This window comes from Ammospiza caudacuta, chromosome 9, assembly GCF_027887145.1.
Source record: "Ammospiza caudacuta isolate bAmmCau1 chromosome 9, bAmmCau1.pri, whole genome shotgun sequence".
In the NCBI taxonomy this organism is placed as follows: Eukaryota; Metazoa; Chordata; class Aves; order Passeriformes; family Passerellidae; genus Ammospiza; species Ammospiza caudacuta.
In genome coordinates this window covers 7,866,122-7,891,848 of record NC_080601.1, presented here as the reverse complement: position 1 = coordinate 7,891,848, position 25,727 = coordinate 7,866,122, and the positions used below count along the sequence as shown (strand labels likewise).

General features: G+C 43.4%; 1 protein-coding gene across 1 annotated transcript in view; it reads left to right on the top strand.

The window, feature by feature from the left end:
• The window catches only part of PCDH15 (protocadherin related 15), a 309,038-nt gene extending 283,806 nt beyond the window's left edge, over positions 1 to 25,232 (top strand). The window contains exons 31-38 of the mRNA XM_058810078.1: positions 1,915 to 2,133; positions 6,075 to 6,185; positions 16,832 to 16,853; positions 18,188 to 18,226; positions 18,926 to 18,999; positions 20,021 to 20,153; positions 21,212 to 22,636; positions 24,467 to 25,232. Coding sequence (XP_058666061.1) covers positions 1,915 to 2,133; positions 6,075 to 6,185; positions 16,832 to 16,853; positions 18,188 to 18,226; positions 18,926 to 18,999; positions 20,021 to 20,153; positions 21,212 to 22,636; positions 24,467 to 25,018 — 2,575 coding nt within the window. The 3' untranslated portion in view covers positions 25,019 to 25,232. The remainder of the gene's footprint in view (positions 1 to 1,914; positions 2,134 to 6,074; positions 6,186 to 16,831; positions 16,854 to 18,187; positions 18,227 to 18,925; positions 19,000 to 20,020; positions 20,154 to 21,211; positions 22,637 to 24,466) is intronic.
• The last annotated feature ends 495 nt before the right edge of the window (positions 25,233 to 25,727 follow it).

Sequence of the window (25,727 nt, the reverse complement as noted above, 5' to 3'; positions counted from 1 at the left end):
GTCAGGTTCCATCACGGAGTAAACGCTCACGGCTGAGTTACGGACCTGTTAAAAAGGCTCTGTCGAGAAAATGCCAGCAGAATTTCAAGGGAGAGATGCTTAAAATCATCCAGGGATTTAATGTGTCCTGCTGGGAAGGCTTTTGCCAGCTCCAAGGACGTGGGACATGCACCAGTGACATCTAGTGAGCAGTAAGAGAATGTTTCTATCCACTTTATGCCGTCATTTAGGTCAGAAAATGGATTTTTTTTCTCAAGTACCAAGGAAAAGGTTTGTGGAACATCAGGAATGGGAATTATTCTTCCAGACACCTTTGTGAGGATGGGGGTGAGCAGCCCATTTTCCCTCAGTATCATGAAACCAGCCCAAATTCATCATTCAGGATGAGCTGTTCTGCCTGTGATGAGATCCAGTTCATCCATTACACACCCAGAGCAGAGTGGATTCTCCCTAAAATTCCAAAATAAAAATTAGGAACAAGAAATACTATGAGGATTTATCAGGGAATTAATCTGAGGAGAAGTCAATTATAAGAAATTACTGCCCTTAAAGAAAAGGTCTTTGAGGAGTGGAATTTCTATCAGTAATCAGAGTAAGGAAATCAAAGTTATCTCAGGCTTTCTTTGGGCATTCAGAGTTTATACGCAAAAATACTTATGGAAGTTTTTTGTTGTTTTTTTATTTGACATTTTCTGGAGGTTTTCCATCCCTTTGTCTTTTTCCAGGAAAACCACTGTATGTGTAAGGATCTGGAATTCTGCTATAGTTCTCACCCTTTAGGATCCTCCATCCTAACACATCTCCTACTTTGGTCTTTGGAGCTGGGCAGCTTGTGAGACACTCAATCCTCACTTCTGGAGTGATCCAAGGATTTTTATTTTCCTTCAGAAGTTGACGCCTTGGACAATGTATTTTTTGTCCAGCCAGCCAAAGAATTTCCCAAAGGAGCTGAGCAGATCATCTAAATATTGCCTGATTTTAGGGTAACAGTGACCATGGAATCATTAAGGGTGGAAAAAACATCTGAGGTTATCAAATCCAACATCCTCAGCACTGCCAAGGCCACCACTGTCCCATGTCCCCAAGTGCCAGATCCACAGGTTCTTTGAACATTTCCAGGGATGGTGACTCCACCACTGCTTTGATGATCTTTTGGGCAGTGGTCCTTAGGGATGTGTCCAGTGTGGTGTTTGTGAGGGTCCCCAGGATGAGGTGAGAGATTAGAATCTGACTCCATGCTGTCAGAAGGCTGATTTATTATTTTATGATATATTATATTTAAAAATGCTATAATAAAACTATACTAAAGAAAGAGAAAGGCCACAGACAGAAGGTTTGACAAGAATGATAATGAAAACTCGTGACTGACTCCTCAGAGTCTGACACAGCTGATGGTGACTGGTCATTAAATAAAGCCAATTCACATGAAGCCAATCAAACATTGACTAGTTGGTAAACAATATCCAGACCACATTCCAAACAGGGAGAAGGAGAAGCAATCAGATAATTTTTGTTTTCATTCTTTTCTGAGGCTTCTCAGCTTCCCAGGAGAAGAAATCCTGGCGAAGGGATTTTTCACAAAATATGACAGTGACAGTCCAGGAAGGGTTGGTTGATCCTCGGGAACAAAGCAGAGAAGGAAAAGCACAAAGCAAGGCCTTTGTGATGCCAGCAAGAACTTTGTGCCCCTGGAAATCAGGGTGAGCTCATCTCAGCCCTCCTTTTCAGTGTCTAAACTGTGTCCTGGTCTTAAGTGCATTGGAATTGTCCCTGGCACTGGGATTACAGGGAATTGCCACTATCCCAAAGCCCACAGAGATGATGTATGCACTTTATTGGGCTATTAACCTGCCCTAATTAAAACTCTCTTCATGACCTTGGCCCTAATAGCGGGGTGTTTCTGTGCCCTTGAAGGTTCCTGGATGGCAAACTGCTGGATATCAACAAGGAGTTCCAGCCCTACCTGGGCCAGGGCGGGCGAATCCTGGAGATCCGCACGCCGGACGTGGTGGCCAACGTGAAGAAGCAGGCGCAGGCCGTGGGCTTCACGGAGGGGGCACTGCTGGCCCTGGCTGTCATCATCTTCCTGTGCTGCATGCCAGCCATCCTCATCGTCATGGTCAGCTACCGCCAGTGAGTACCCTCCTCCTCCTCCTCCTCCTCTCCCAGCTGAGTGGTTTTGGGGTCCCCCGTGGCAGGAAGGAAATGATGAATCTGACTCCATGTTCTTAGAAGGCTAATTTATTATTTTATGTTGTTCTATTATATTAAAGAATACTATACTAAACTGTAAGAGCCAAAATTAGAGATGTAGACTCCAGGCAGCTCTCCAAAATGCAGTTTATTCCATCCGAGAGGTTACAGCAGCCCAGGGTTGTGGGTGACAGAGCTGTGCCTACAGCTGTCAGCTCCAGCTGCAGGCAGGCCTGGAGACCCTTAGTTTAGGTTACAATGCATTATATACTTTGGTTTTGGTTACAATACATTATATACTTTTCTTTGCTGAGCATCTTCATGCAGTAGAACCAATCTATACCTTAACTATTATCTCTAGCCTCTCATAACTACTGTAATTACCATATTCATGTTACTGTTCTCCAATCACTAAAAGTTAGTACATTGCAGTTTAAGCTAGAAGTTGTTACTCAGTTTTCTTGCAGTGGAAAATTCTGAGACCTTTTTTCTACTTGCCACATCAGCAGGCTTGTTTGCCTGTGCTTATCTTCTTGCTTGGTAAAAACATCTTCTTGTTTGAGGTGGGTTTATCCTTTGCTCTAAGTCATAAAATCCCCTTCTAACTAACAAACCCTTTGCCTTTTTGGTTATCCAGTGAGACTGGCTCAGCAATTCTTTTCTTCTCTATCAAAACTTGCTTCCATCTCTATTCCTTCTTCAGACTCTACATTTAAAAATCTTTCTGCTAAGCACACATATCTGTGCGACTTTCTTGTCAAACTTTCATCCTTCCCAACACTAAACTATACTAAAGAATAGAGAAAGGATACTCACAGAAGGTTTAACAAGATACTAATGAAAAACTCGTCACTCCTTCCAGAGTCCTGGCACAGCCTGACCGTGATTGGTCATTAAGTCAGAACAATTCACACGTTGGATAAACTATGTCCAAACCACATTCCAAAGCAGCAAAACACAGGAGAAGCAAATGAGATAATATTGTTTTCCTTTTTCTCTGAGGCTTCTCAGCTTCCCAGGAGAAGAATCCTGGGCAAAGAGGGTTTTTCAGAAAATATGACGGTGACATTCCAGGGTTGTAACGTCATAGTAGAGGTGCTGTAGTTTGTACCGGAACCACTTCAATGATTATTCATCTTTTCTAGATTAATTTCTATTTATTATTGCCCATTTCTATAATACTTTGTATGTATTATCTCGATTTCTACTGTATAAAGTAATTTCTGGGTTTAGTCCCCTTCTCACCACAAGGGTTGCTCAATGCTTGGTGTGATGAACATGGAAAGTGCATCTTGGGTTTCCTAACACAGTGCAGGAATTTTGTGCCAAAGCACTGGCTCAAAACCCAGGTGTTGGACATAGAAGTGAAGATTCAGAGCTGAATTCCATACCAAAAATAAAAAAAAAAGGAAAAAGGTGCTTTTCAAGAAATGAATCAAAAATCAAATTAGAGGATTCCAGTGTTTTTGCTTAAATCCCAAAATATTTTTTCCCAAGCTTCTTAATTGCTAATGTTTCCTGGAGAGTTGGTTTTCTGCCATTGTAGGGCAACATCAGAGATACTTTTTGATATTTCCTCTTGCCTGTTATACACTGAAGCAGTAATTGGCTGATAAATTAATTCAAATCAACATCTGCAACAAGTTCATTCAGCTAAAATTTTCAGGTCTACTCATATTTAGGATCACTGCATTTGGACTTAAAGGCTCCATATCCATTTATTTATTTATTTATTTATTTATTTATATATATATATGTGTGTGTGTGTGTGTGTGTGTGTGTGTGTGTATATACACCATAGATTTATTCTGTAATTAAAAATTATATTCATAAATTTACATATACATTATATTCCAGTTCATAGATTTATAAATCCATTTATTCACTGATTTATTCTTTAATTAATGATCATATTCACATCCCCTTTCCTCCATTTTGGGTGAAGAGAAAAAGCCTTTTAAAGAAGTTTGGAAGAGTTTGACCAACTTTTGCACCATTGGGATGGCAGATCATTCCCAAGCTGCTCTTCCTCTCCCAGAATTCTGTGGAAAAATTGCTTCCATGAGCCAGTTCATCTTGCAATTCATTGGTGGCTATTATCTGAATTGTAGATTCCTTAAAGAAATGAAGCAGCCTCATTTTTCCTTGGCATCTGTTAGATTATCTAAACACCATCAATCTCTTTTAGGAGCTCTCAGGAATCTGCTTAAATTCATTTCATCCAAAAATCCCATTTTTCCAATCTAGAGATCTGACTTGGAGTTGGATTTATAGCAGCCCATTGCAAATAAATTGTATTTTTATGGAGAGTGCCAAAGAAAATGAAAGGAATTTAAAAGTTAAATTAAAATCCTGAGCCTCGTGATTTGTTTTTGCATTCCAGCCTTTTTCACTCCTTTTCCAAAGAAATCTCAGTATTTTTCCTAAAATATTTCTTTAGTAATAAATCTAAAAATGACTCCTTTGAAATCCAGTATCCAGCACAAACATGTAAGGTACTTATAAATTATGTATTATTTAATAATCACAAAAGAATGGCATCTTCTAAATAATAACCAAAAATGATGCTACTTCATTATTAAAAGTATTTCTATACAGTTTTGAAATATGCTAAAATGAGAAAAGATAAAGAAAGTATTGATTATATTATTTATATTGTTATTAAAAAATAATTAAATATAAAGAAACAAGTCTAAAAATGTGCCTGCTTAAGAAAAAACTGGAGAAATATTCATGTTTTCATGTCTTGTTTTCTTTCTCTGCTGTAAGTTGTATTTCTGCTGACTACAGAATTGTTTCCAGAGGATCAAAAATAGCAGCCAAATGCTGTTCAGCTCTGGAAGTTCTGATTCTTTTAACAAGTCATTAATTCTGGAATTTGATGTGTGGAATAATTAAGTAGCCTGTAGTTTATTACTCCTGTTAGAGTCGCTGTTATGGGCAGTTGTTGGGAGAGAATTTATTTAACCTCCCTTTTTATCTCTTTTTTTTGCAACCAAACAGATTCAAAGAGTAAGTATTTATTTCCAGTTTTGCTTCTTCCAGCTTGCACAGGAATACTGACAAATTTTGTTCTCAACATTTATTAAATATAAGGGGTTTTTAAAATTCCTATAGTTGACTTGCTCCTGAACTCCTGGTGTGATGAGTTTAAAAGTGACTTATTTTTATGGCTACTCAGTGTCATTGGGGTATATCAGGCACATCATCCTGGTGGCGCTCCCCACACAAGGAGCTTTGTTTTCTAGACAGGGAACAGATTTTTTTTTCCACTGTGATTTTACCCCATGGAAAAAATAAATTAAAAAAAATTAATTTAAAAAAGGGCGTTTTTTGGGACAAACCATTCATTGAACAGAAATTTCCCAGCCAATTCTATTAAGAAAAAACGAGTTGTGAGTGGACAAGCGGGAGTGGGATCGAACTGAAAGAAATAGATTTAGATGGGATATTGGGAATTAGGAATTGTTCCCTGGCAGGGTGGGCAGGCCCTGGCACAGGGTGCCCAGAGCAGCTGTGGCTGCCCCTGCATCCCTGGCAGTGCCCAAGGCCAGGTTGGACTTTGGGAATTGGAGCAGCCTGGGATGGTGGAAGGTGTCTCTGCCATGGCAGGGGTGGAATAAGATGGACTTTAAGGTCCTTCCCACCCCAAACCATTCTGACATCTGGGAAGCTCTTGGATTCCACCAAAACAGAACAACCAGGAGCTGATAAATCCAGGAGAAGATAATCATGTTGTTACTTTCATAAAGACAAAATCCAGGGGATGTTTATTAACCACAGGCCAAGAGCATAGAAAACCTCCCATTCTGGCTTTCTTTGGGGTGTGTTTTGGGGTGTTCCTGATGAGTGTTTCTCCCTTGCCCCGTGGCTCTCCAAAGGCGACAGGCTGAGTGTGCCAAGACTGCGAGGATGCAGATGGCTCTGCCAGCAGGAAAACCATCCGGAGCCGCCGCCAACAACCTCTATGAGGAGCTTGGAGACAGCACCATGTGAGTATTCCTTGAGATCCATCCAGATCCAGAAATTCACTGCCTTGGGCAAACTGGGATAGTGGGAGGTGTCCCTGCTCATGGAATGGGATGGGTTTGAACGTCCCTCCCAATCCAAACTATTCTGGGGTTCTATAAAGTCCCTTCATGCAGTCTCTGTGCAAAGGGTTTCCTTCATTCCCCAGCTGCTTGGGGTTCTCCAACATCCAGAAAAGACATAGGCTGGCTCTGGAGGAGGGAAAAAGCCTCTTTAATCTTCTTGTAATGGAAGAGGGAACCTTAATCAGACTTTAAGTGGGCATAAAGGTCTCACCAGATGGTTTTCCCAAGAGCAAGATCCTGCAGCAGGTCACTGCTGCCAGGATTGGATTCCTTGGCACATCCAGGCCAGCACTCCACGTTTTCCAAAGCTGTTGACTAAACACATCCAATAAAATTCATTCTTATCCATTGCACTTGTCTGAAATTATAATTCCCTGAAAATTGCTGCCCCAAAGTCTTAATTTCCTGTAGTAAGATGTGTTCGGTTTGTTGGGGGTTTTTGTTCTAAATTTAAACCTGTTTAAATATTGAAATTAAAGGAACTATCAAAGCAGAGAAACCCCTGGTAGCTCAATAAACTCATCTTTTACCTCTTACATGCTCATAAAATAATAATCTTGCAAGGCTGCCTCTCTTTTCATGCCTCTGTAAACCTGAAGTTGATGGACTCCAATAACAATTTAACTCTCAGTAGGAAAATATTCCAGCCAATTATTATTTGTGTGATACTGGTGGGGTTGTTTGATAAGCTTTGCCACACTTCTTCATCTCTGTTTATACTTGAAAACCAAGGAGTGCTGAAGAGCCCAGCTTGAATAATATTTGGTAGGTAGGGAGTGAGTGGATGGTGGAAATGAAGATTGCTCCGTTTTCAATCATGATTTGTTTTGCCCAGAAAGTTGAAATTTTCCAGCTGCTGTGATGGAGTTTATAAAATGTTACAGGGCCATGACGGAGCTTTAACTCTTGGACAACTGGGTGCAGTCTCTGCATGTGGAATAATTCCAGGGCTTAGGTTTTCTGGGTAAATAGGGGGCTTAAAAATGCTGGGAGTAGGAATAGTTTCTCCTCAGGGCTGAATTTTTGCCTTTTGCTTTGTCAAGTTATGATTGGGCAGGAAGGGAGGAAAAACGTGTGAAATAAAGTTTTTTTGGAATGGAAGCACTTCAGTTTGCGAGTCACATCTGTACCCTTATGCAGGGAGGTGCCATCTGGATAAAATTCATCTTTTTTTACACTAAACCAAATTTCTGCTGAAGTTAGTTATGTGATGCTATACCTAGAAAAGGCCTCATTGTGCTTTGTTTTATCTGCAAAGGTTTTTTGGGGTTTAGTACTGCCCCAAAGAGGTGCCAGTTCCCAGATCTGCAGTACTGACTTTGAGGCTTAGCTTTATGTTAATTTGGACAAAAAATAGTCCTCATTGCACCAAAAAGGTGCTGTAGTTGGAATATTTTCTCTCAGATATCTTTGCATACAACCAAGGCTTATCTGTCATGCTGAGGAACTGATTAAACACAAAAATCCTTCAAAGATAAATCAAAATCCATAGGATTTGCAAGAAAATAACAGGCTTCAATAATTATAATTACAAATTAACTTTTTCTTTGCTATAAATATTTTACTCCAGGGTAAGGTATACCTTAGGAAATTCTTATTTGGAAAAAATCTTTTATCTCCATTTTTCATGAGTTTTAGTACATTGTTCCCTGTTTTAGTTGTCCTAAGTCTGTCATCTTTCATTTGCAGTGTCTTGTTTGCTTTCTTTGGTGTTTATAAAAAATGAAATGGAACAAAGCTCTTTAGTTTTAAATCTGCCTTGTCTCACCATTTTCATTTTTCCCTGTCTCTGGATCCTTAGGCACCAGTAAGTAAGCTTATTTAATTTTCTTAATATTTGTAGCTGGTAGAAATTAGTTAATTTTCCTTCCAGCAATTCCCATCCAACCTTGCAAGGTGAAGTTCATATTTTATTTGTCCATTGAGCAGAAAAGACATTTACTGGGAAGTTGCAATACTTCTGTGCTTCTTTATCCCTCTTCTTGGAAGCAGAGAGAGGAGGGGGGTGATTGCTGAACTTGAAGGGCATTATTTCTAAAGCCAAAGGGTCAAAAAAAAGCCAAACCAACGCTGAGTGCATGAACAGAGAGGTTTACTGGGAGTTCATGGCTGGGTTTAAACCTTCCTTGGCTGTTAATTCCAATCCCATGCAAGGCCTGTGGAGTCTCTGAGCTGACAAAACCTGAACTCTCTGGCCCTCAGTTATGGAAACAGCTCCACACAAACAGAAAAACATGGTGGGGTCACCTCAGCTCTCAGAGACCTCATGTGGAGTGAGGAGGAGGCTGAGGAGCTTTTGAAATAATCTGCTCCAGTGGCAGAAAGGTGGTGGCACCTTGCATGAGCCTTCTGCTGGAGGGGCTCCTTCAAGTTCAGTCGCTGCTTCTCTCACCTCTCAGTAGATTCAATGGTTGGCTGACCTCAAAGCTGCCTGCTTCAGGATTCAGAGCTCCTTCAAAGAGGGACCTGGAGCTGCTGCAGAGAGCCCAGGGGAGGCACCAGCATGGGCAGAGGGATGGAGCAGCTCTGCTGGGAGGAAAGGCTGGCACAGCTGGGGGGGCTCACCTGGACAGGAGAAGCTCTGGGGTGACCAAACTGTGGCCTGAAGGAGCTGCAGGAGAGATGGAGATGGATTTGGGACAAAGGATGGGGTGTCATGACAAGGGGGAATGGCTCCCCAGTGCCAGAAGGCAGGGTTAGATGGGATATTGGGAATGAGGAATTGTTCCCTGGCAGGGTGGGCAGGCCCTGGCACAGGGTGCCCAGAGCAGCTGTGGCTGCCCCTGGATCCCTGGCAGTGCCCAAGGCCAGGCTGGACTTTGGGGCTTGGAGCAGCCTGGGACAATGGAACATGTCCCTGCCCATGGCAAGATGAGTTAGGTCATCTTTAAGGTCCTTTTCAATCCAAACCCTTCTGGGATTCTCTAATTAGTGTGAAGTTAATTATTTTTATTCATTCAGCCCAGAGGAAGCCTTAGGCACACTCAGCTCTGGCAAACTGCAGTGCTTGGGGAGAGTTTATTCAATTTGTGGTGCTTTGCTGGGTGTGTTTTGCAAAACAAAAATGAGAGAATGATCCCTGGGAGAATGATCTCAAGGTTCTCTGTGTGGGAATTCCAGTCCTGCTGGCTCGCTGGAACATCGGGAAGCTGAGTATTCCCTGCCTGGGTGGTCCCCTGATCAAAACAGGAAACAAAAGCCAAGAAACAAAAGTGTTTTCTTATTAAATACAACCCTCAGGGGACTTTTACATCTTAAATAACTTAAAGGAAAAAGAAGATCTCTTAATTAACTCCTTCTAGGTATTTAAATTTCCCTTTCAATTTTGCTAGGGACTATTTAACCACCAGAGATTAATTTCTTATTAATTTCGATTTGGTTATGTTTTCTGAAATGTGAAACAACACCACCAAAACAAACAGAACAATGTGACCAAGAGATCAAAAAAACTTCATCTTCCAACATTCACAGAATCATGGAAAACTCCATTTTTTTCTCCTAATCCTTTACCAAAATTCAAATTTTGGTAGAGATAAGGCTTAGAATTTTTAACTCAGAATTTGTGTGAAAATACTTGACACCTCTAAGCCACTAAAACCAATCTTAAATTATATTTTAATTTGTGCAGGTAGATAAGATTGCTACTCATGTTGTACTTTAGCTCTGCCTGACACAGGCCCAAATCTTAAATTTCTCACAGTTTGAGAGAAAAATAAATCTCATTTTAGCCTGCAGTGAGCATTATTTAAAATGGGCCTCGAAGGGCACTTTTCTAGCAGGCAGTTTGGGCTATTCCTTTTAAATACTGTTTATTTTCAAATCTGCTCAGAAGGTTGTGGAATTAAAAATATTTGAGCGAGGAAGTTAATGAGGGACTGGGAGGTGATAGATGGAGTCCAGAAAGTGGTGAGACCTCCCACTTTTGGCGTAGAAATTCCATGTCACCCAACCACAGGGGCATTTTATTGGATTCAACCTGATGAAGAGATGAAATTCATACACACAAGAGATGGAATTCATTCACATATTGATACTTCTGTGATGTTTGGTGCTTCTAGGTGGATAGGCCACAGTATGAACTGATAATTTTGAAATCTAAGAGGTTTTTTTAACAAGAAGTGAATTTATTTTTGAACTCACCAAGTAGCTACGCAGCTTCAAATTAAAGCAAGCAGCAGCTTGTTTTAATTTTTCTTCCTTCCCCCTTAAAGAAGATGCAAAAGTAAATGTCTTGCCAGTAGTAGATGTGCTCCTGCTGTTGGGTTGTAGTTTGCTAGAAGTGATTTAATGGCTCTGATTCATGTCATAAGTTCTTTTTTTTCTCTCTCTCATAAGTACCTATGTCCATGCATGTTTCCTCACATGTGGTTATCTTCTTTTCTTTCAAGTCTTTTTCTTCTCTACCATTTCCAACAAAGCAGGGGAAAAAAGTCAGTCTTAGAAGAAGGAGACCGACAGAGAGTTATAAGCAGCTTTGCTTCCCGTGCTATAGAGGCTCACAAGCAATCCAATATCAATGGATCCCTGAACAATAACCTCCCCAAATCCTCGAGTAACATCACTTTTTTGTCCGATGAGAACCCGCTAACGACCCGAAACCCGTTGTACGTGGAAGGTCTCCCTCAAAGCCCCGCTGCCTCTGGGTTCCTGCGGAAAAGGAACGATACTTTAGATACTCTTTCTCCTTCAAGACTGGCCTGGAGAGAGGCCTCTTTTGGGGGCAGCCACCGGGCGTGGACGGTGCCCACTCACCTGACCAGGAGACACATGTCAGGCTCCCTGGGTAGGCCGGTTATCATGGACCCCATCCAGTGGCAGCAGCAGAGACTCACGGGCAAGGAGGAAGGAGCTGAAAACGCCGATAGCAGTGACGATGTCAGCAGTCCACTCTTCCAAAAGATCAGTGGCCCCAAGTTGACTGTGAAGGAGAAGGCGAGGCAGTTTGAGGCGCTGCAGGAGATGAAGCAAGTGAGGTCTCCCGAGGTGAAATCCGTGCGGTCGCCCACGCACAGCGCCAGCGTCCAGGAGGGAGAGAGTGCGCCAGAGCAGTCTCCCAAAAGCGTGGTGGCTTCTCCCCACCTTCGCTCCTCCCCTCTGTCCTCTCCAACGCCCGGTGCTGAAAGAGTTGAAGCAGAGGCCGCCGTGGTCCCTGCTGTAATCGTCACTCACCACGACGACCCTCAGGAACATTCTCCTCCACCGACTCGCAAACCAACTCCTCCGTCTTCTAGGACAAAGAAACCACTTTGCCAAAGTTTTCTAGCTCCTCAGACCAAAGAAAATGTAGAAAGCATTCCAGATCCGCCTAAAATGCCCCCACCCCCCCCTCCACAGCTGCCACCTCCGCTGCCACCACCACCTCCATCCCCTCCTATGTTGCCACCACATCCTCCACCTCTACCCGCAGTTTCTCTTCCTCCTTCTTCTTCTTCCTCTTCTTCCTCTCCATCTCCTCTTAGCACGCAGCTCCTGTCCCCTGCCAAGCATTCCAAATCCCCTGCCAAACCGCCAGCTGCCCCCACCCCGGCCGCAGTGCCAGAGCCTCCTCCCCGCAGGGAGCTCAAAGGAATTCTTAAAAACATTCAGAATTTGGCCGCCATCGAGAAGTCAGTGGCCAACATGTACAGCCAAATAGACAAGAACCACCTGCTGCCCAAGCACGTCCCCAGGCTGAAGCCAGCCCCGACCCCGGAGCTCCCGACTCCAGAAGCCGCAGCCGAGCACAACCAGCAGAATGGGAACTTGAGCTGTGTCGTGGAGGAGCTGGAGAAACGCTTCCCCTCCCAGTCGACAGCTCTGTGATGCTCACAGGTGGATGTTCCCTGCTTTTTTTTTGAGTGGGAGGACTCTAATGCAGCACACAGTGTCTGCCTCAGACTCTCCAGAAATCCTGACTTTCCCCCTTTTCTCTGCTGTACACAACTTTGCCCACTCCTGATCCCAAATGGAGAGACACTGTCCTTCCCGTTCACTCGGAAATTTGTGATGTAAAATACAATTCTCCAAGCTGTTTTCTCAGAACTACATCTTGCTGGTTCTTAGTCTGTCTCCTGTAAATTCTTGGGGGAAACTGTCCATTTTTACCCAAGGATGTGGCATAGATGGCAGCAGGCTCCGTACTTCTTTAAGCAGCCTTCACTGTAGGTAACGTCAGTCAGATTTTCCTGCAGCTGTGATTGGAATCTCTTGCTTTGCCCATAAAAAGAAAGGAATTTTTCCCCACCTGGAAGGAATCTTCTGCCACACATTGGGCATCAAAGCAAGGAAGGCCTGGGAGTAGCAGGCTCAGCTTTGGTGAGCTGGGTTATTGAATGGGCCATGAGCAACCTGGGATGGTGGCCCTGCCCATGGGATGAGCTTTCAGGTGCCTTCCAGCCCAGGCATTCCATAATTCCATACTGCATCTCCCTGCTCCATGGGCTCTGCTCTGCTGACTTTTTCTGGCAGCTCAGTTCCAGTCTGCAGTCAGAAGAAGGGTTTGCTCTTGGTGTCTCAGCAAATACGGCTGTGTCCCCACTCCTGTTCTCCATCTTCTGCCTTCCATTGCATTTTTTTTATATTGTAACTGCATGTGAAAAGTTTATATTTTCTAAATTCCTTTCATGTACAAAGCATTTGTTGTTTGTTTTTTATGATTTTGCATGTGCATGTTATTGCTGTCTCTCTTTAATTTCCATGCTGGTCTGTCACGAGCTGAAACATCTCACTGAAATTGTAATAAAGTCACTTTGATTAGTGTCACCAGGTGAACAGGTTTCCAAGTACTTGTAAAAATCCACATAATGTGGATTTACTTACCAACTTTTTTGCTCACAGTGGTCTAAATCAGATCTTTACATTTACATAAATATGTCAGTTATAAATGTATATATAAAGTAAATTAGCTTGTCCTTTGAAAAAATGGTAAGTAAAAGCAATTTGGGCATTTAAATGTTTGGTTCAGCTTGCAAGTTTCCTTTCAGTCCTTTGCAAAAATCTAAAAAGTTTAATATGACACCTTCAAAAAACCATCTTGGGAAAGGCAGATATTACCTAATGAAGCAAAACTAAAACTCCAGTTCAGTATCAACGTTGTAATTCTGAGCAAAAAGGTAATTAATTCTTTATCAGACTCAACATTTTCATGGTGCTTGGCTTTTTCTCTTTTCTCCTGTTTGTTTTTTTTTGGGTTGTTTTTTTGTTTTGTTTTTGAAGTCTGAAGTTAGGACATGTGTGGATGCTTCAGTGAAAAGCTGCTCAAGGTAGTTTCTCTTTGTTTGTCCCAGTGCCAAACTCCATGAACTCCATCCCGCAAGTTCTGCTGATCCATTAGAATTTTCCTTTACTTAAAACCCTTGTTGGGATAGGTTGTAAGATCAAGGTGGTGTAGGAGTAGCTAAATATGTGAGGGGAGGGATTAATCTATTGTCCTATTTTTGCTGTAACAGAATCTCTGTCATTTATGAGATGTGCACATTTTTGCTGCTCATTTCTCCAAAGGTGGCACAACTACAATGTTTTAATCATATCCCCAAAGCTCAGCATCTATTTGGTAGAAAATGTTTAGGATAGAAGAGCCAGAGTGGGATTATGACTTAAGAGTTCCCTTCTGTATCCTGGTCATGGTCCTGGTGAGGGGACAGTGGGAAGAGGGCAGAGATGGGCATGAAAAATTATTGGGCAGATCATGTTCAGACTGGATCAACCCCAAAGACAGAAATTTAAATTTAAGTACACAAGTCCCGTGTTAGAGCTTGCAAACAGCTGCTGTCATGCAGATCTTTACATCCCCAGTGAGATATGGCACAAATAGGACCTGATTTTGGGGTGTGTAAGGTCACATAGCACAAGTGGAGGTGTGCAGTCATTCACCACATAAACTCCAATGGTTCAGTCTGGCTACAATTCATTGGGATGTTCCTTAAGCAGAAAGAGTGGCCATCACACAGAAGTTCCAATTTAAATATTTAATTTCATCATTTCAGGACAGTCTGGGTGGGGGGGTTATGGCAATCAGCTCTTCTCTGATGAGGGGTGCATTTACTTTCTCATTCTGGAAATCTTTATGAAATTTAAAACTTTACAAAATTGGATTCATTTTGTCTGGATATAATGCAATCTTTGTTCTCCTGATGGCTTTTTTTTCATAGCCTTCATTTAAAAAATTACTCTGTTAGACTGGAAAAGAAGCTGTACCAGGGAAATTCTGTTCCATTGAGATATCGGGGTGGTGCAGGGGAAATTGTTTTAAACCACAATAGGAGAGATTTAGATGGGATATTGGGAAGGAATTGTTCCTGGAAGGGTGGGCAGGCCCTGGCACAGGGTACCAGAGAAGCTGGAGCTGTCCCTGGATCCCTGGAAGTGTCCAAGGCCAGGCTGGACAGGGCTTGGAGCAGCCTGGGACAGTGGGAAGTGGGTGGAGGTGGAAGAGGATGAGCATAGAGGTCCTTTCCAACCCAAACCATTCCACAATTCCATGGTGCTGCAGTTCTGCAGTGCTACAAAGCATTAGATCCAGTGTAGGAGTTGGTAGCAAGTTGAACATCTGTGGTAATTTAAATTTATATATAATTTAGCCCTTCTAGGTTGTCTGATTTGGTCAGTTGGGGTCCTCTGTGACCCTCAATGTGTCTCTCATCCTTTCATCATCACCTTGATGAGGTCAAGTCCTGAGCAGGAACAGAGATGGCATCAGTGGAGAGCTGGAATTGAACCACGGTGTTATCATTACTCATCCTCTTTCCCATTTGTCCTCAGTTCCAGCTCTGAACTGCAGGAAAATCTTCAGGGCAAACTGATAAGTAGTTGTTCCCTCTGAGGAGTATCTGTAGTGTTTGGGATTTGTGATGATCTTCCTTTTGATATGAAAAGAGATTTAAGTTATGCCGGGATGCCAGGAATTGGGGAAATGCTGCTTTAGGCAAATCCCAGTTCCTCTAACCTCTTTTAGCAGGGAAAGGTTGGCACATCTTGTCCATGTGAGTTCTTCTGGCTTTGTCTCTCCCCTCGAGTACCAGCTCCATGTTCTGGCTGTCATTACCCCACATCCTCACAGGTTCCATGGCCTCACTTTCCTTTCCACACAGAAGATTCCCAGACTGCAGTGAAGTCTGGCTGAGAGCATTTCCCAGAAGCAATCCCTCCCTCTGTGGAGAGCTTTCAGTCCTTCCTGGAAACAAATGTTGTTGTCCTGCCCTTTGTCGTTGTGCCAGAATAGATCCTTGTGCTGTAGTGAATGAATGGGTATTTTATGTCTTTTGGGAACTTTTTTGTTCCTTCTAATCATGGCCACACAAAACTATTCAAGAAATATCAGCAAAACTCAGCATGGTGCTATTTTTATGAAAGTTGAATTCCAAATTTAATTAGAATTACTCATAATATGCCTTTAATCTGCAATATAGTGCAATTAAGAGTAATAGACTTCCTTCTCCTCAGACCTCCTTTATCTGAAGATTGTTGTAAGCGATATGGAAACTAAATCCAGCACCCCTCAAGTGGGCTTTGAAGAGTCACATATCGTCTTTGGATGATAAATCTTCATTTCAGCTGGCCATGAGGTTTATATTATATAGGCGACAGCATTAATTCAATGCTGATAATCAATTCCATCTGCTGAATATTAATAGAAAGATTTAGAGATGGGGATATTAAAGAATTAAAAGGATTTCTCTGGTCTTTATTATTTATTCAGTGTAATTAAAGACTTCCCCATGACTGCTGGCTGTGTCCTAGGTTAAGCCTAACATAATTTTGAGCATTTACCCTTTCCTTCTTAAAAACCATAATAAAAATAATCCAGACTTATCCTTAAGAAAAATTCCAAGGCCTAAATTTTTTGTTCTCTAGTTTTGCCGAAACCATTTCAACTTTCAGGCACAAAACGTGAAAATAGAGAACTTGATAGACATGAATGCATTGGTCATGCCCAGGAATGGCTCCAAGAAAATTAATTAAACCAACAATAAATTCCCCATAAGATCAGAAGCACAAAGTCTGTGGTAAAATAGCAGCAGATAGCAAAAAAAACAAAAGGGATCTACCTCCCCACCAGTGGGTAAGTGTTAGGAAAGGTGTAATTGGAATGATAGTGTTGGTACAAGAAATTAGTAATACAAGCTCCAGGGCAATTTCTGATGGATACAGAAAGTCCAGGAGAAAGAGAAGTTGTTTCACTGCTTGAGCAGATGTGTGAGGGAACAGGTCCCTCTGTGGATGATGGCACAGCAGGGAGGGGATGGGACAGGGCTCTCCCAATCCCCTTTTCCCTGTGCTGAGTATCTCTGGATGCTCTGGTTCCTGGGGATTGGGGATTTCTCCTCATCCATTCACAATCTAAAGCAAGAAAAGATTCCAAACTTCTCCAACCTTTCCCATGCAACAATCCAGAGCAAACCCAAAGAAAAACATATTTGGTATTAGAGATATGTATTTCTTTCCATGCTAATTCTATTTCTAATTACATTCTCTTTCACCCCTCTCCAGCAAGAGCGCTAATGGGCATCTTTGTGCAGGCTCACAGCATTATACTAATTTATTTCTTGTCTTTTTCTGACTTCTAGGCGAGGATATGCACAGCAAGAGGTAAGGCCAGAGCCCAATTACCTTTCAAATATTGATGATACCAGTGTGAGTATCCCATGCAGCCCAAGAGTGTGGGCAGCAGGGGAGTGGGGGAGTCTCCCCTTCTACTCTGCTCTTGTGAGATCCCAGCTGGAATTCTGTGCCTTGTCTCCGGAAATAAGAAGGACATGGAACTGTTGGAGCAGGCCCAGAGGAGGCCATGGAGTTGCTGAGGGGTCTGGAGCATCTTCCCTGTGGAGCCAGGCTGGGAGAGCTGGGAATGCTCAGCCTGGAGAAGGGAAGGGCGTGTGGAGACCTCACAGCTCCTTCCAGGGCCTGAAGGGACACAGGGGAGCTGGAGAGGGACCCTGCAACAGGAACTGGAGGGACAGGACACAGGGAATGGGTTCAGACTGACAGAGGGGAAATTTAGGTGGGATATTTGGAAAGAAGATATTTGTTCCCTGGCAGGGTGGGCAGGCCCTGGCACAGGGTGCCCAGAGCAGCTGGGGCTGCCCCTGGATCCTTGGCAGTGCCCAAGGCCAGGTTTGGATCACCCTGGAACAGTGGAAGGTCTCCCTGTCATGGCAGGGGTGGGATTAGCTGAGTTTAATATTCCCTCCCAAACCAGTCTGAGATTGTGTGTGTGGAACTCCCGAGTACTGAGTGCTATAGAGACCAGAAACTGAAAGTGCTTCAAGAAGTTTATGAGCCGTAGATCCCTGGGGGCTGAGATCCATTGTGGCAGGAGTGTGACCTCCAGGCTCGGGGATTGCTGCAGAAGGAGCTTCCCAGGGCATACCCTCTATCCCTGATGTGTTTTCCAATGTCACACCCAATCACCTGCCAGGAAGGGGTGGGGCTCCACAGACCTCCCTGCAGCTCTGTGAGGTCTGCTGCTCCTGCAGTATCATTTTCTCCAGAAATGAATAGCAGGGAGAAGAGTTTCCTTCAGTACAATCTCATTTGATAATTGGAAAGTACTCCAAAATGCATTTCTATCATAAAGGTTGATATTTGCTGATTTTTTTCATCTCTTTGCACAGCTGGTTTGTGTCTCTTAATTTAAATACAGAACTTAGTTCTCTTGTCCTCTGATAGAAATTCTTGAGTTAAATATGTCAGGCAATCACCACAAAAATGGGGAAGTTGATTTTGTATTTAGGCAAAAGAAATGGTGTATTGTGAAAGGATTTTGCTGTGTGTTCTCACAGGGGATGGAAGTCTCCAGCTGCCTGCCATAAAAAAGTTCCAAAGGACCTATGGTTTCAGCATTTATTACTAATCTTAGACACCAATCACCTGCCCTTTAATTGTTGCTGCCTAATTAACCACTTTCTCATTTTCTTTTGTAGCAACAGCAGTTGCTGAGACCTTCTCTTCTCAGACCAGAGGTACAACCATTTTTCATTTCTTAATTGTTCTGTAAGTTTTGAAATGTTTTTTGCATCATTTTCTAATAAGGACTTGTCTGTCTCAGGTAATTTTTCCCCCTGGCTCTTAGATAAAAAGCAAAGTTCTGGCATTGTGAGCCCAGTTATGTTATTTTAATTAAATTCCTTAAATTTACTGCATTTTGGTTCTTCCAAGGCCAGGTTGGGTGGGGCTTGGAGCAAGCTTGGATAGTGGAAGGTGGGAATGGATGGGCTTTAAGGTCTCTTCCAAACCACTCTGGGATCTGTGATTTTCCCCATGAGCATCTTTCAGTAGCTTCCACTGGCTTCATCCCACAGTTTCAGATTTCCCAGCAGAATCATTCTATTGCTCTCCAACTGCTGATTTTTTTCTGGTGTCAGTCAGCTGCTGATGGATTACTGCAGCTGGAGCTGAGCTGAGCAGTGGGTGCTGGAAGCTTTAGCACCTTGCTGTGCAGTGCAATTGCAAATCTTTCCATTTCCAATCTTTTAGACCCAAACTTGTTTCCAGAATAAGCAATAAGAGCAAATGTGAGACATTGGTATTTTTGTGCTACAGGATGGGGATCATTTCTGCAGTCAGAAGAAGTAATTACATAATAAAGAATAATAAAATCAGTAATTACATTTGGGCCTTTTTCACACTGTTTGTATTCAGTCAGTGTTTCTCTTTTCTAGGAGTTGAGTATGGAGTCTGGAATTGATCCAGGGCAGGAATACTATGGCCAGGATTACTACAGTTATGAGCACGGGTATAGTTCCATTTTTCCTCTTTATTTCTGAAAGTGCTGCTTTTCCAGGCTGGTGATGTTTATTATTCCAGCAGTTAATCGTGGGACTTCCCTTCACCTAAGGATTACTTTAATCTTTGTGTCCACAAAGGCGTGAACCAACAACAAAACTCTTTTCAGAGGTTAAGGGGGTATGTGATAACTCCCTGCTTCTTCAGGGATGTCATTATTCCACTTACAGAATGCACATCTTGTCCCTCATGCTGGGTTTATACCCTTAGTGTGTGTATTTCTGCTCCTGGGAGATTAATTTCCACCACCTCCTTTTCTTCTATGTTCAGGGATTAATCCTTTCTTCTCCCAGTTTCCAGCCAGCTGCTGGCCTTTTAAATTTCCCTCTAAAAAACCCATCCTACTCTGTAGCCTTTTAAATTTTCCTCAAAAAATCCCATCCTGCCTTGTTGCCTTTTAAATTTCCCTCGGAAAACCCCATCCTGCCTGGTGGCCTTTTAAATTTCCCTCAAAAAGCCCCCACACTTCCTTGTGGCCTTTTAAATTTCCCTCAAAAAACCCATCCTGCCTTGTGTCCTTTTAAATTTTCCTCAAGAACTCCATCCTGCCTGGTGGCCTTTTGAATTTCCCTCAAGAAACCCCATCCTGCCTTGTTCTGATAAATCCCATTGGACTGCAGCTCTTCAGGAATTCCTGCTGGCGTTCGCCACAACTGATCCCAGGGAAGCTGCTCTTTCATTCCACGATTATTAAGAAAGATCCCCAAAAAAAATCAGGTGGATTGATGGAAACTTGATGTCCTTAGAGAGGTTTTGACTGATCCAACAGACCCCAAAATTCAGGTTACCCTGAGGGGCTGTTGGAACAGAAGGATATCTGGGATTTGGTTGCCGCTAAGGAAGAAAAGGAGGGAATAAAACAGGGAAAGCTGTTCACTTTGCTCTGGATGTGAACAAGCACAGTGCTGGCAGTGTGGTGAGAGGTGTGAGCACATTTGGGCTGTCCTGAGGAGCTGTGGTGTCCCTGGCAGGTACGAGCTGCCGCAGTACGGGAGCCGCCGGCGCCTGCTGTCCCCGTCGGGAATGTACGACGAGTACGGCGAGGTGGTGGTGGAGAGCGACGGTGGCTACTACTACAGTCCCCACGGGCCAGCAGCTGAGGAGGTAAGGAACCAGCTCTGGAGGGATCATTCTGTCTCTTTAACAGCTTGAAGGGCCACCAAACCTCACCAGTTGTACGCCAGAATTGATTAGAATTAGGTTTTGTATAGATCAGCATTAAGCGTTGTTGGCCCCGTAAAGTTTGTCAGCACTAAATTCCTTTTGTTTTCCAGGCACAAAAAAGAATTGCTGAGCTTCTCTTAGTATCCGCATCTGGTTTTAGTTCTAAGAAAAATCCACTTAGGTGTTTCCATTTTGCATCATTACCAAATAAAGAAACCTTCCAGTATTTGTAGGGGCCTACAAGGAAGCTGGAGGAGGACTTTTCAGCAGGAACTGCGGTGACAGGACAAGAAGAATGGCTAAAGACTTAAAAAGGGAACTTTTAGGTTGGATATTAGGAAAAAATTCCTCCTTGTGAGGGTGGGCAGGCTCTGGCACAGGGTGCCCAGAGAAGCTGGGGCTGCCCCTGGATCCCTGGAGTGTCCAAGGCCAGGTTGGGTTTGGATGGGACTTGGAGGAACCTGGGATATTGGAAAGTGTCCCTGTCCATGGCAAGGGGTGGCACTGGATAGGCTTCAAGGTCCCTCCTCCTGGACTCTAGAAGTCTATTACTAATATTTTTTCTACAAATTATGACTTTGCACTGAGAAAAGCAGTACCTAAACTCATCTGTCATAGAGTTCACAGTGAAATCTAAAAAAATTTTAACATGTCAGTGGCAATCAGAAGAAAGTCAATGTAAATTTTTTTTTTTTGAGAAAAAGTCCAATTGTCCTGAGTACCAGATCTTAATCTGTTATAAATGAGAAGACAGAACATTTCAGTGTAACATTGCAGAGTAAGGTAGCTGTGCATTTCCAGCCTATTCTAGAACTTTCTAAAACTCTAAAATTCCCAACCATTTCCCATAATTTTGGTAAGAAAAGTGTTCTAAAACAGGTAAGTTCATTTTGATGCTGGGAAATAAATGTTGCACCTTCTCCTACCCTATATTAAGGTACAGGTTTTCACTATAACTCTCTTTCAAGTCGTAATCAATTAATTTTCATAATTTCCAGGGCATGATTCCAGTCAGAGGCCCTCCCAGCAGAGGTATAAGCCAGGCAGCAGGGCCTCAAATGGAAGGGAGACCTGTAGGTGTTGGGATGGACCTCAGCCATGGTCCTGGAAGAGGATTTAGGAGCAGCCAGGGAAAAAGGAGGCTAAAGGGAGCGATGCATATAAGTCGTGTGGCAGTCAGTGCCCACAAACCAGGAAGAGCTGAGTCTGCCCATTCCCGGTGGAAGAAAGCAAAGATATTCCCAATGATCCTGCAGAAAGTGAAAGGTAGGAAGGATTCCAGCTATGCCAAGCTGCTCTCGGCTCGCCAAGCGGACGGGGACAAACCCATGATGATCAGGGGAAGCTACTTCCAGAAAGCTACGGATGCCAGGCCCTCCATGAGAAAACTAAACCACGTGTTGAAGCGCATCAGCGTCTCCAAGAAATTCCAGGAGGGCCTCGGCAAGGATTTGGCACGTGGAGAGGAAGGGTCTGAAAGGGATGAAGCCAAGTCGGGAGTTTCAATCAGCATCACGGCTGAGAGCGAGCAGGAGGAGAGTGACCACGAGAAGAGGAGGAAGAGGAGGAGGAGGCGCGCCTCGGATGAGTCCTCTGAGAAGGGCAGCAGCTCTGAGTCAGAGGACAAAGACTACTTGAAAATAACCCTGGATCAGGATGAGGCCACAGAAAGCACCGTGGACTCGGATGAGGAGACTGGGGATGTGGGGGATTCCGATGAGGAGTCTGAATCCAGCTCCAGCAGCGGGTCGGAGGAGGAGTCATCAGAAGAGGATGATGATGAGGAAGAGTCTGAGAGTGATGAGGATGGCAGCCTGTCCAAGAGCTCATCCACACGGAGCTCCTACAGCAGGTCAGGGACCAGCGAGTCTGGCAGCAGGAGAAGCACGGAAATGTCCAGTGTGAAAAGCAGGGCAGGCAGCTCCCATGGCAAACGCTCCAGCCAGAAATCCGTGAGCTCCACTGCCTCAGGTAGCGACAGGGACACGAGCCACAAGAAAACCTCAGGATCCAGCTACAAGAGCAAAACCTCCTCTGCCAGTGTGGAAATAGAGGACACCATAGAAGAGGTGTCAGAAGAAGAGGAAGAGGCAGAGGAGACAGCAGGTAGCTCAAACAAAGCAGTTTCTAAAAGTGCCACAGCAAAAGCTGCTGCTGCTGGAGGGGGAAAGGGAGGACAGTCAGCTGCTCCTGGTGAGGACAGTGAGGAGGAAAGTGAAGAAGAGGCTGATCCAGAGGACAGTGATAGAGAGGACACTGCCAGTAAGAATGAATCTTCTTGCCTAGACAGTGAAATAAGTGCGACTTCCAAAGGTACCACAGGGACAAAAAGCTCAGCTAGCGCCACATCCGGGAAAACTGCCACGTCCCCTGAGACTCAGAGCTCTGACACCAACAGAAAAGGAATGAAAACAAGGAAAAAGGTGTCCCAGGAAAGCAGCCAGACCCAGTCAGATGAGGCCCTGGGTACTGGAGTTACAGAGTCGGAGGCCACGGGTGATTCCACCTCCTTTTAAAGAGGAGTGACAGTAGGTGATGGTTTGCAGTGAGGAGTGGCTTTGTTTGCTGTGCCTTCTGTGTGGTCTTTCCTAAGCAATGCTGACGGGCTGGAGACTGCCAAAAGGAAAGGGCAAAGTGTATTGATCCAGCATTTCACTGTCCTTGAGAGAGAACTGTGGAAAACCAAACTAATTCCAGCCCTGTGGATATATATCTATAAATATACATACATATATATACACACACTATAGATATACTCAGTCAGAAATACAGAGAGTTTTGTTTTCATGAAGCAATGAAACATGGGATTTAGGGAAGAATGCAAATGATAACGAGGAGGATGTAAAGATCTAAAAATCATCCATGTTTTCATCCTATACATTAATATTGTATTAATATATTTGCTAATCTTCAGGTGAGTTCTCTGCTGTCAAGGGCAGCTCTGTGGAATTGAAGCAAAACAAACATTCCCAAAACTGCAGGGGATAATTGGGAGAGCTGGCATTGGGCTGTTTCTGCATCACAGGATTCAGGTTGCAAACACCAGTTATGCACAAGCTGGGAATGCTGAGGCAGGAGGACCAAGTGAGCTCGGTCAGGAAAGGAAATGGATTATATTTCCCACATTCTGCCTTTCCTGCCTATCACAGTACAGTGGTTTTGATTAATTTTAATTTAATTTTAATTTAATTTTAATTTAATTTTAATTTAATTTTTATTTTATTTTATTTTATTTTATTTTATTTTATTTTATTTTATTTTATTTTATTTTATTTTCTCTTTAAACTTGGCCCATGGTCACTTACCTGCACCTTTGTGTCCCCACACAGCACAACACTGTAGCTGCACATAATGTTTTCATGTAAATCCCACTTAAACTAAGCAGGAATAGATCCACTGGAATATATCCATGTGAAGAACATTGTCTGTCTTTTCCAGGAACAATAAAACAGGCATCCAAGTAATTTTTAGCAAGTTTAACTTCTCAAAAGCTGAAGAGTAATCACCTATTTGTACCTTGCATGATTTTTTCTCTTAAAACTTGCTTTTCTCATCTTCCTCTGTGTGTTTTGCAGTGGGGGTTAACTGTGATGGCATCTTAGTGCTTGAATTATTCATTCAAGAAGGGTAATAGCTCTTTTCAGTGTGGTGCAAGGAGGCATTTATTTTTAAAAGATCAATTATAAATTATAATAACTAGTGGGGGTTGTGTGCTCACCATAGAGCAATCACTGCTACTACAGAGTTACAGCAGCATGGAAATTGTTTGCATTATTTCTTTGAAAAAAATATTTAAGTTATATAAACCTAAAGCCTGGTTTCTCCACCATCTTCCTGAGCATTTCCACTGATCCCACCTGTCTGGAACAGCCACAAAGCCTTACATGGAGCTGCTCTTTTTGTAACCAGCCGGTTTTGCCAGTGCCATGCCTGAGATTTTCCCTGGTGTATGTCCCGGGATTTTCTCTGCTGGATGTGTGATGCACACAAAGCAGAGCTAGCCAGTGCACGGAATTCACAACACAAGGGAAGAAAACTTCCAAGGCCTTCCTAGAATTTACACCTTGGAGTAGTTTCTTAAAGGTATCTCTCACACAGCAGCTTCCTCCTCAGGGCTCTCCCGTTTCTGCGCACATGCAAGGGAGAAAGGCACAAAATTAATAGAAACTGATGAGAGTCATTAATAAACAAACAGAAAGGGCAGGGAAATGAACTGCTGGGTTGCCCTGACATTTCTTTGTGTTGTCCAACAGTGGGCCAAGAAGAAGAGGATCAAGTTGGTGGTGGACCCAGAGTATGAGACCAGCTCCACGGGCGAGGAGAGCGCTCCCGACTCCAGCCAGAGGAACCGGCTGAGCAACCCCGGCTTCCAAGCCAACGGCAGCAGCAACGTCTACGTGGCCCAGAACGGCTCCGTGGTGCGCACCCGCCGCGCCTGCCTGGGCAACAATTTAAAAGTCACCTCCCCAGTGAGGCTGGGGAAGCAGTTCAAGAAACTGGACAAGCTGGCGGTGACGCACGAGGAGAGCGTCCCGCTGAACACGTTGTCCAAGGGACCGTCCCCCGGTGACAAAATGAACTCCAGGCCGTGCAGTGTGTCCTTTTCCTCTACTATAGGGGCTGAAAATGTAGTGACAAAGGCCGGGGCGGCCAAACTGAAAAGCACAGACGAGCAGGAATCGGTTGTTGACCACGAGGAAGTCAAGGAGCCCTTGGAGTCGCACAGTGAACACACACAGTCTGACGAGGAGGAGCTCTGGATGGGCCCTTGGAACAACCTCCACATACCAATGACAAAACTGTGATTTTAGTTGGGTTTTTTTTTAATTTTGGTTTTTACTTCGGTTTATAATAAACTGCGCTTTTTATTGTCACCCAGGGGGAGACGTACGGAGTTTGTATGGTGCACATCCGTTGTCCATGACAAACGGCACGCTTTAAAATTCCCAGACAAAATTTGCACTCACATTTGGACCGATCCATTGTCCCCCCTCCCAGTTTTGACAGGCTCCCATTTCACTAAACACTACTTGGTTTCAATTAATGAGTTCTTTTTGGATCTGGAGTTCTTGTTTAATAAACAGTAAACTACTAATAAATGCACAGCCCCCATTGGTTTAACCCTCCAGACAGTTCTACACCTGCCTGGCTTTGTTTTTCTGTATGGTACTTGTGGCTCTACTGTCTAGATTTGGGAATTGTCTATTTATGTTCAAGATTTATATCCAGAGCTCTGCCTTCTGACCTCAGAGTAATAAATTAAAAATAAACCCATTCAAGTCAATGGAGCAAATCCTCGGCTGCTGCTGGAATTTGAGTCCCAGTTCCAAAGTCAGAGCAATTTATGCAAACAACGCCCAGCTGGCAAAGTTATGGAATCAAAGTTCCCGAGATTACAGCACTGCCACTTAGAAAAGTGCAAGAGAAGCTGAAGATAAAAATTGCAAAAGAGGAAGGCAATGTGTAGCAATTAATCTTATTCAGAGCTACCTGGCCATGGTTTGTTCATTTTCT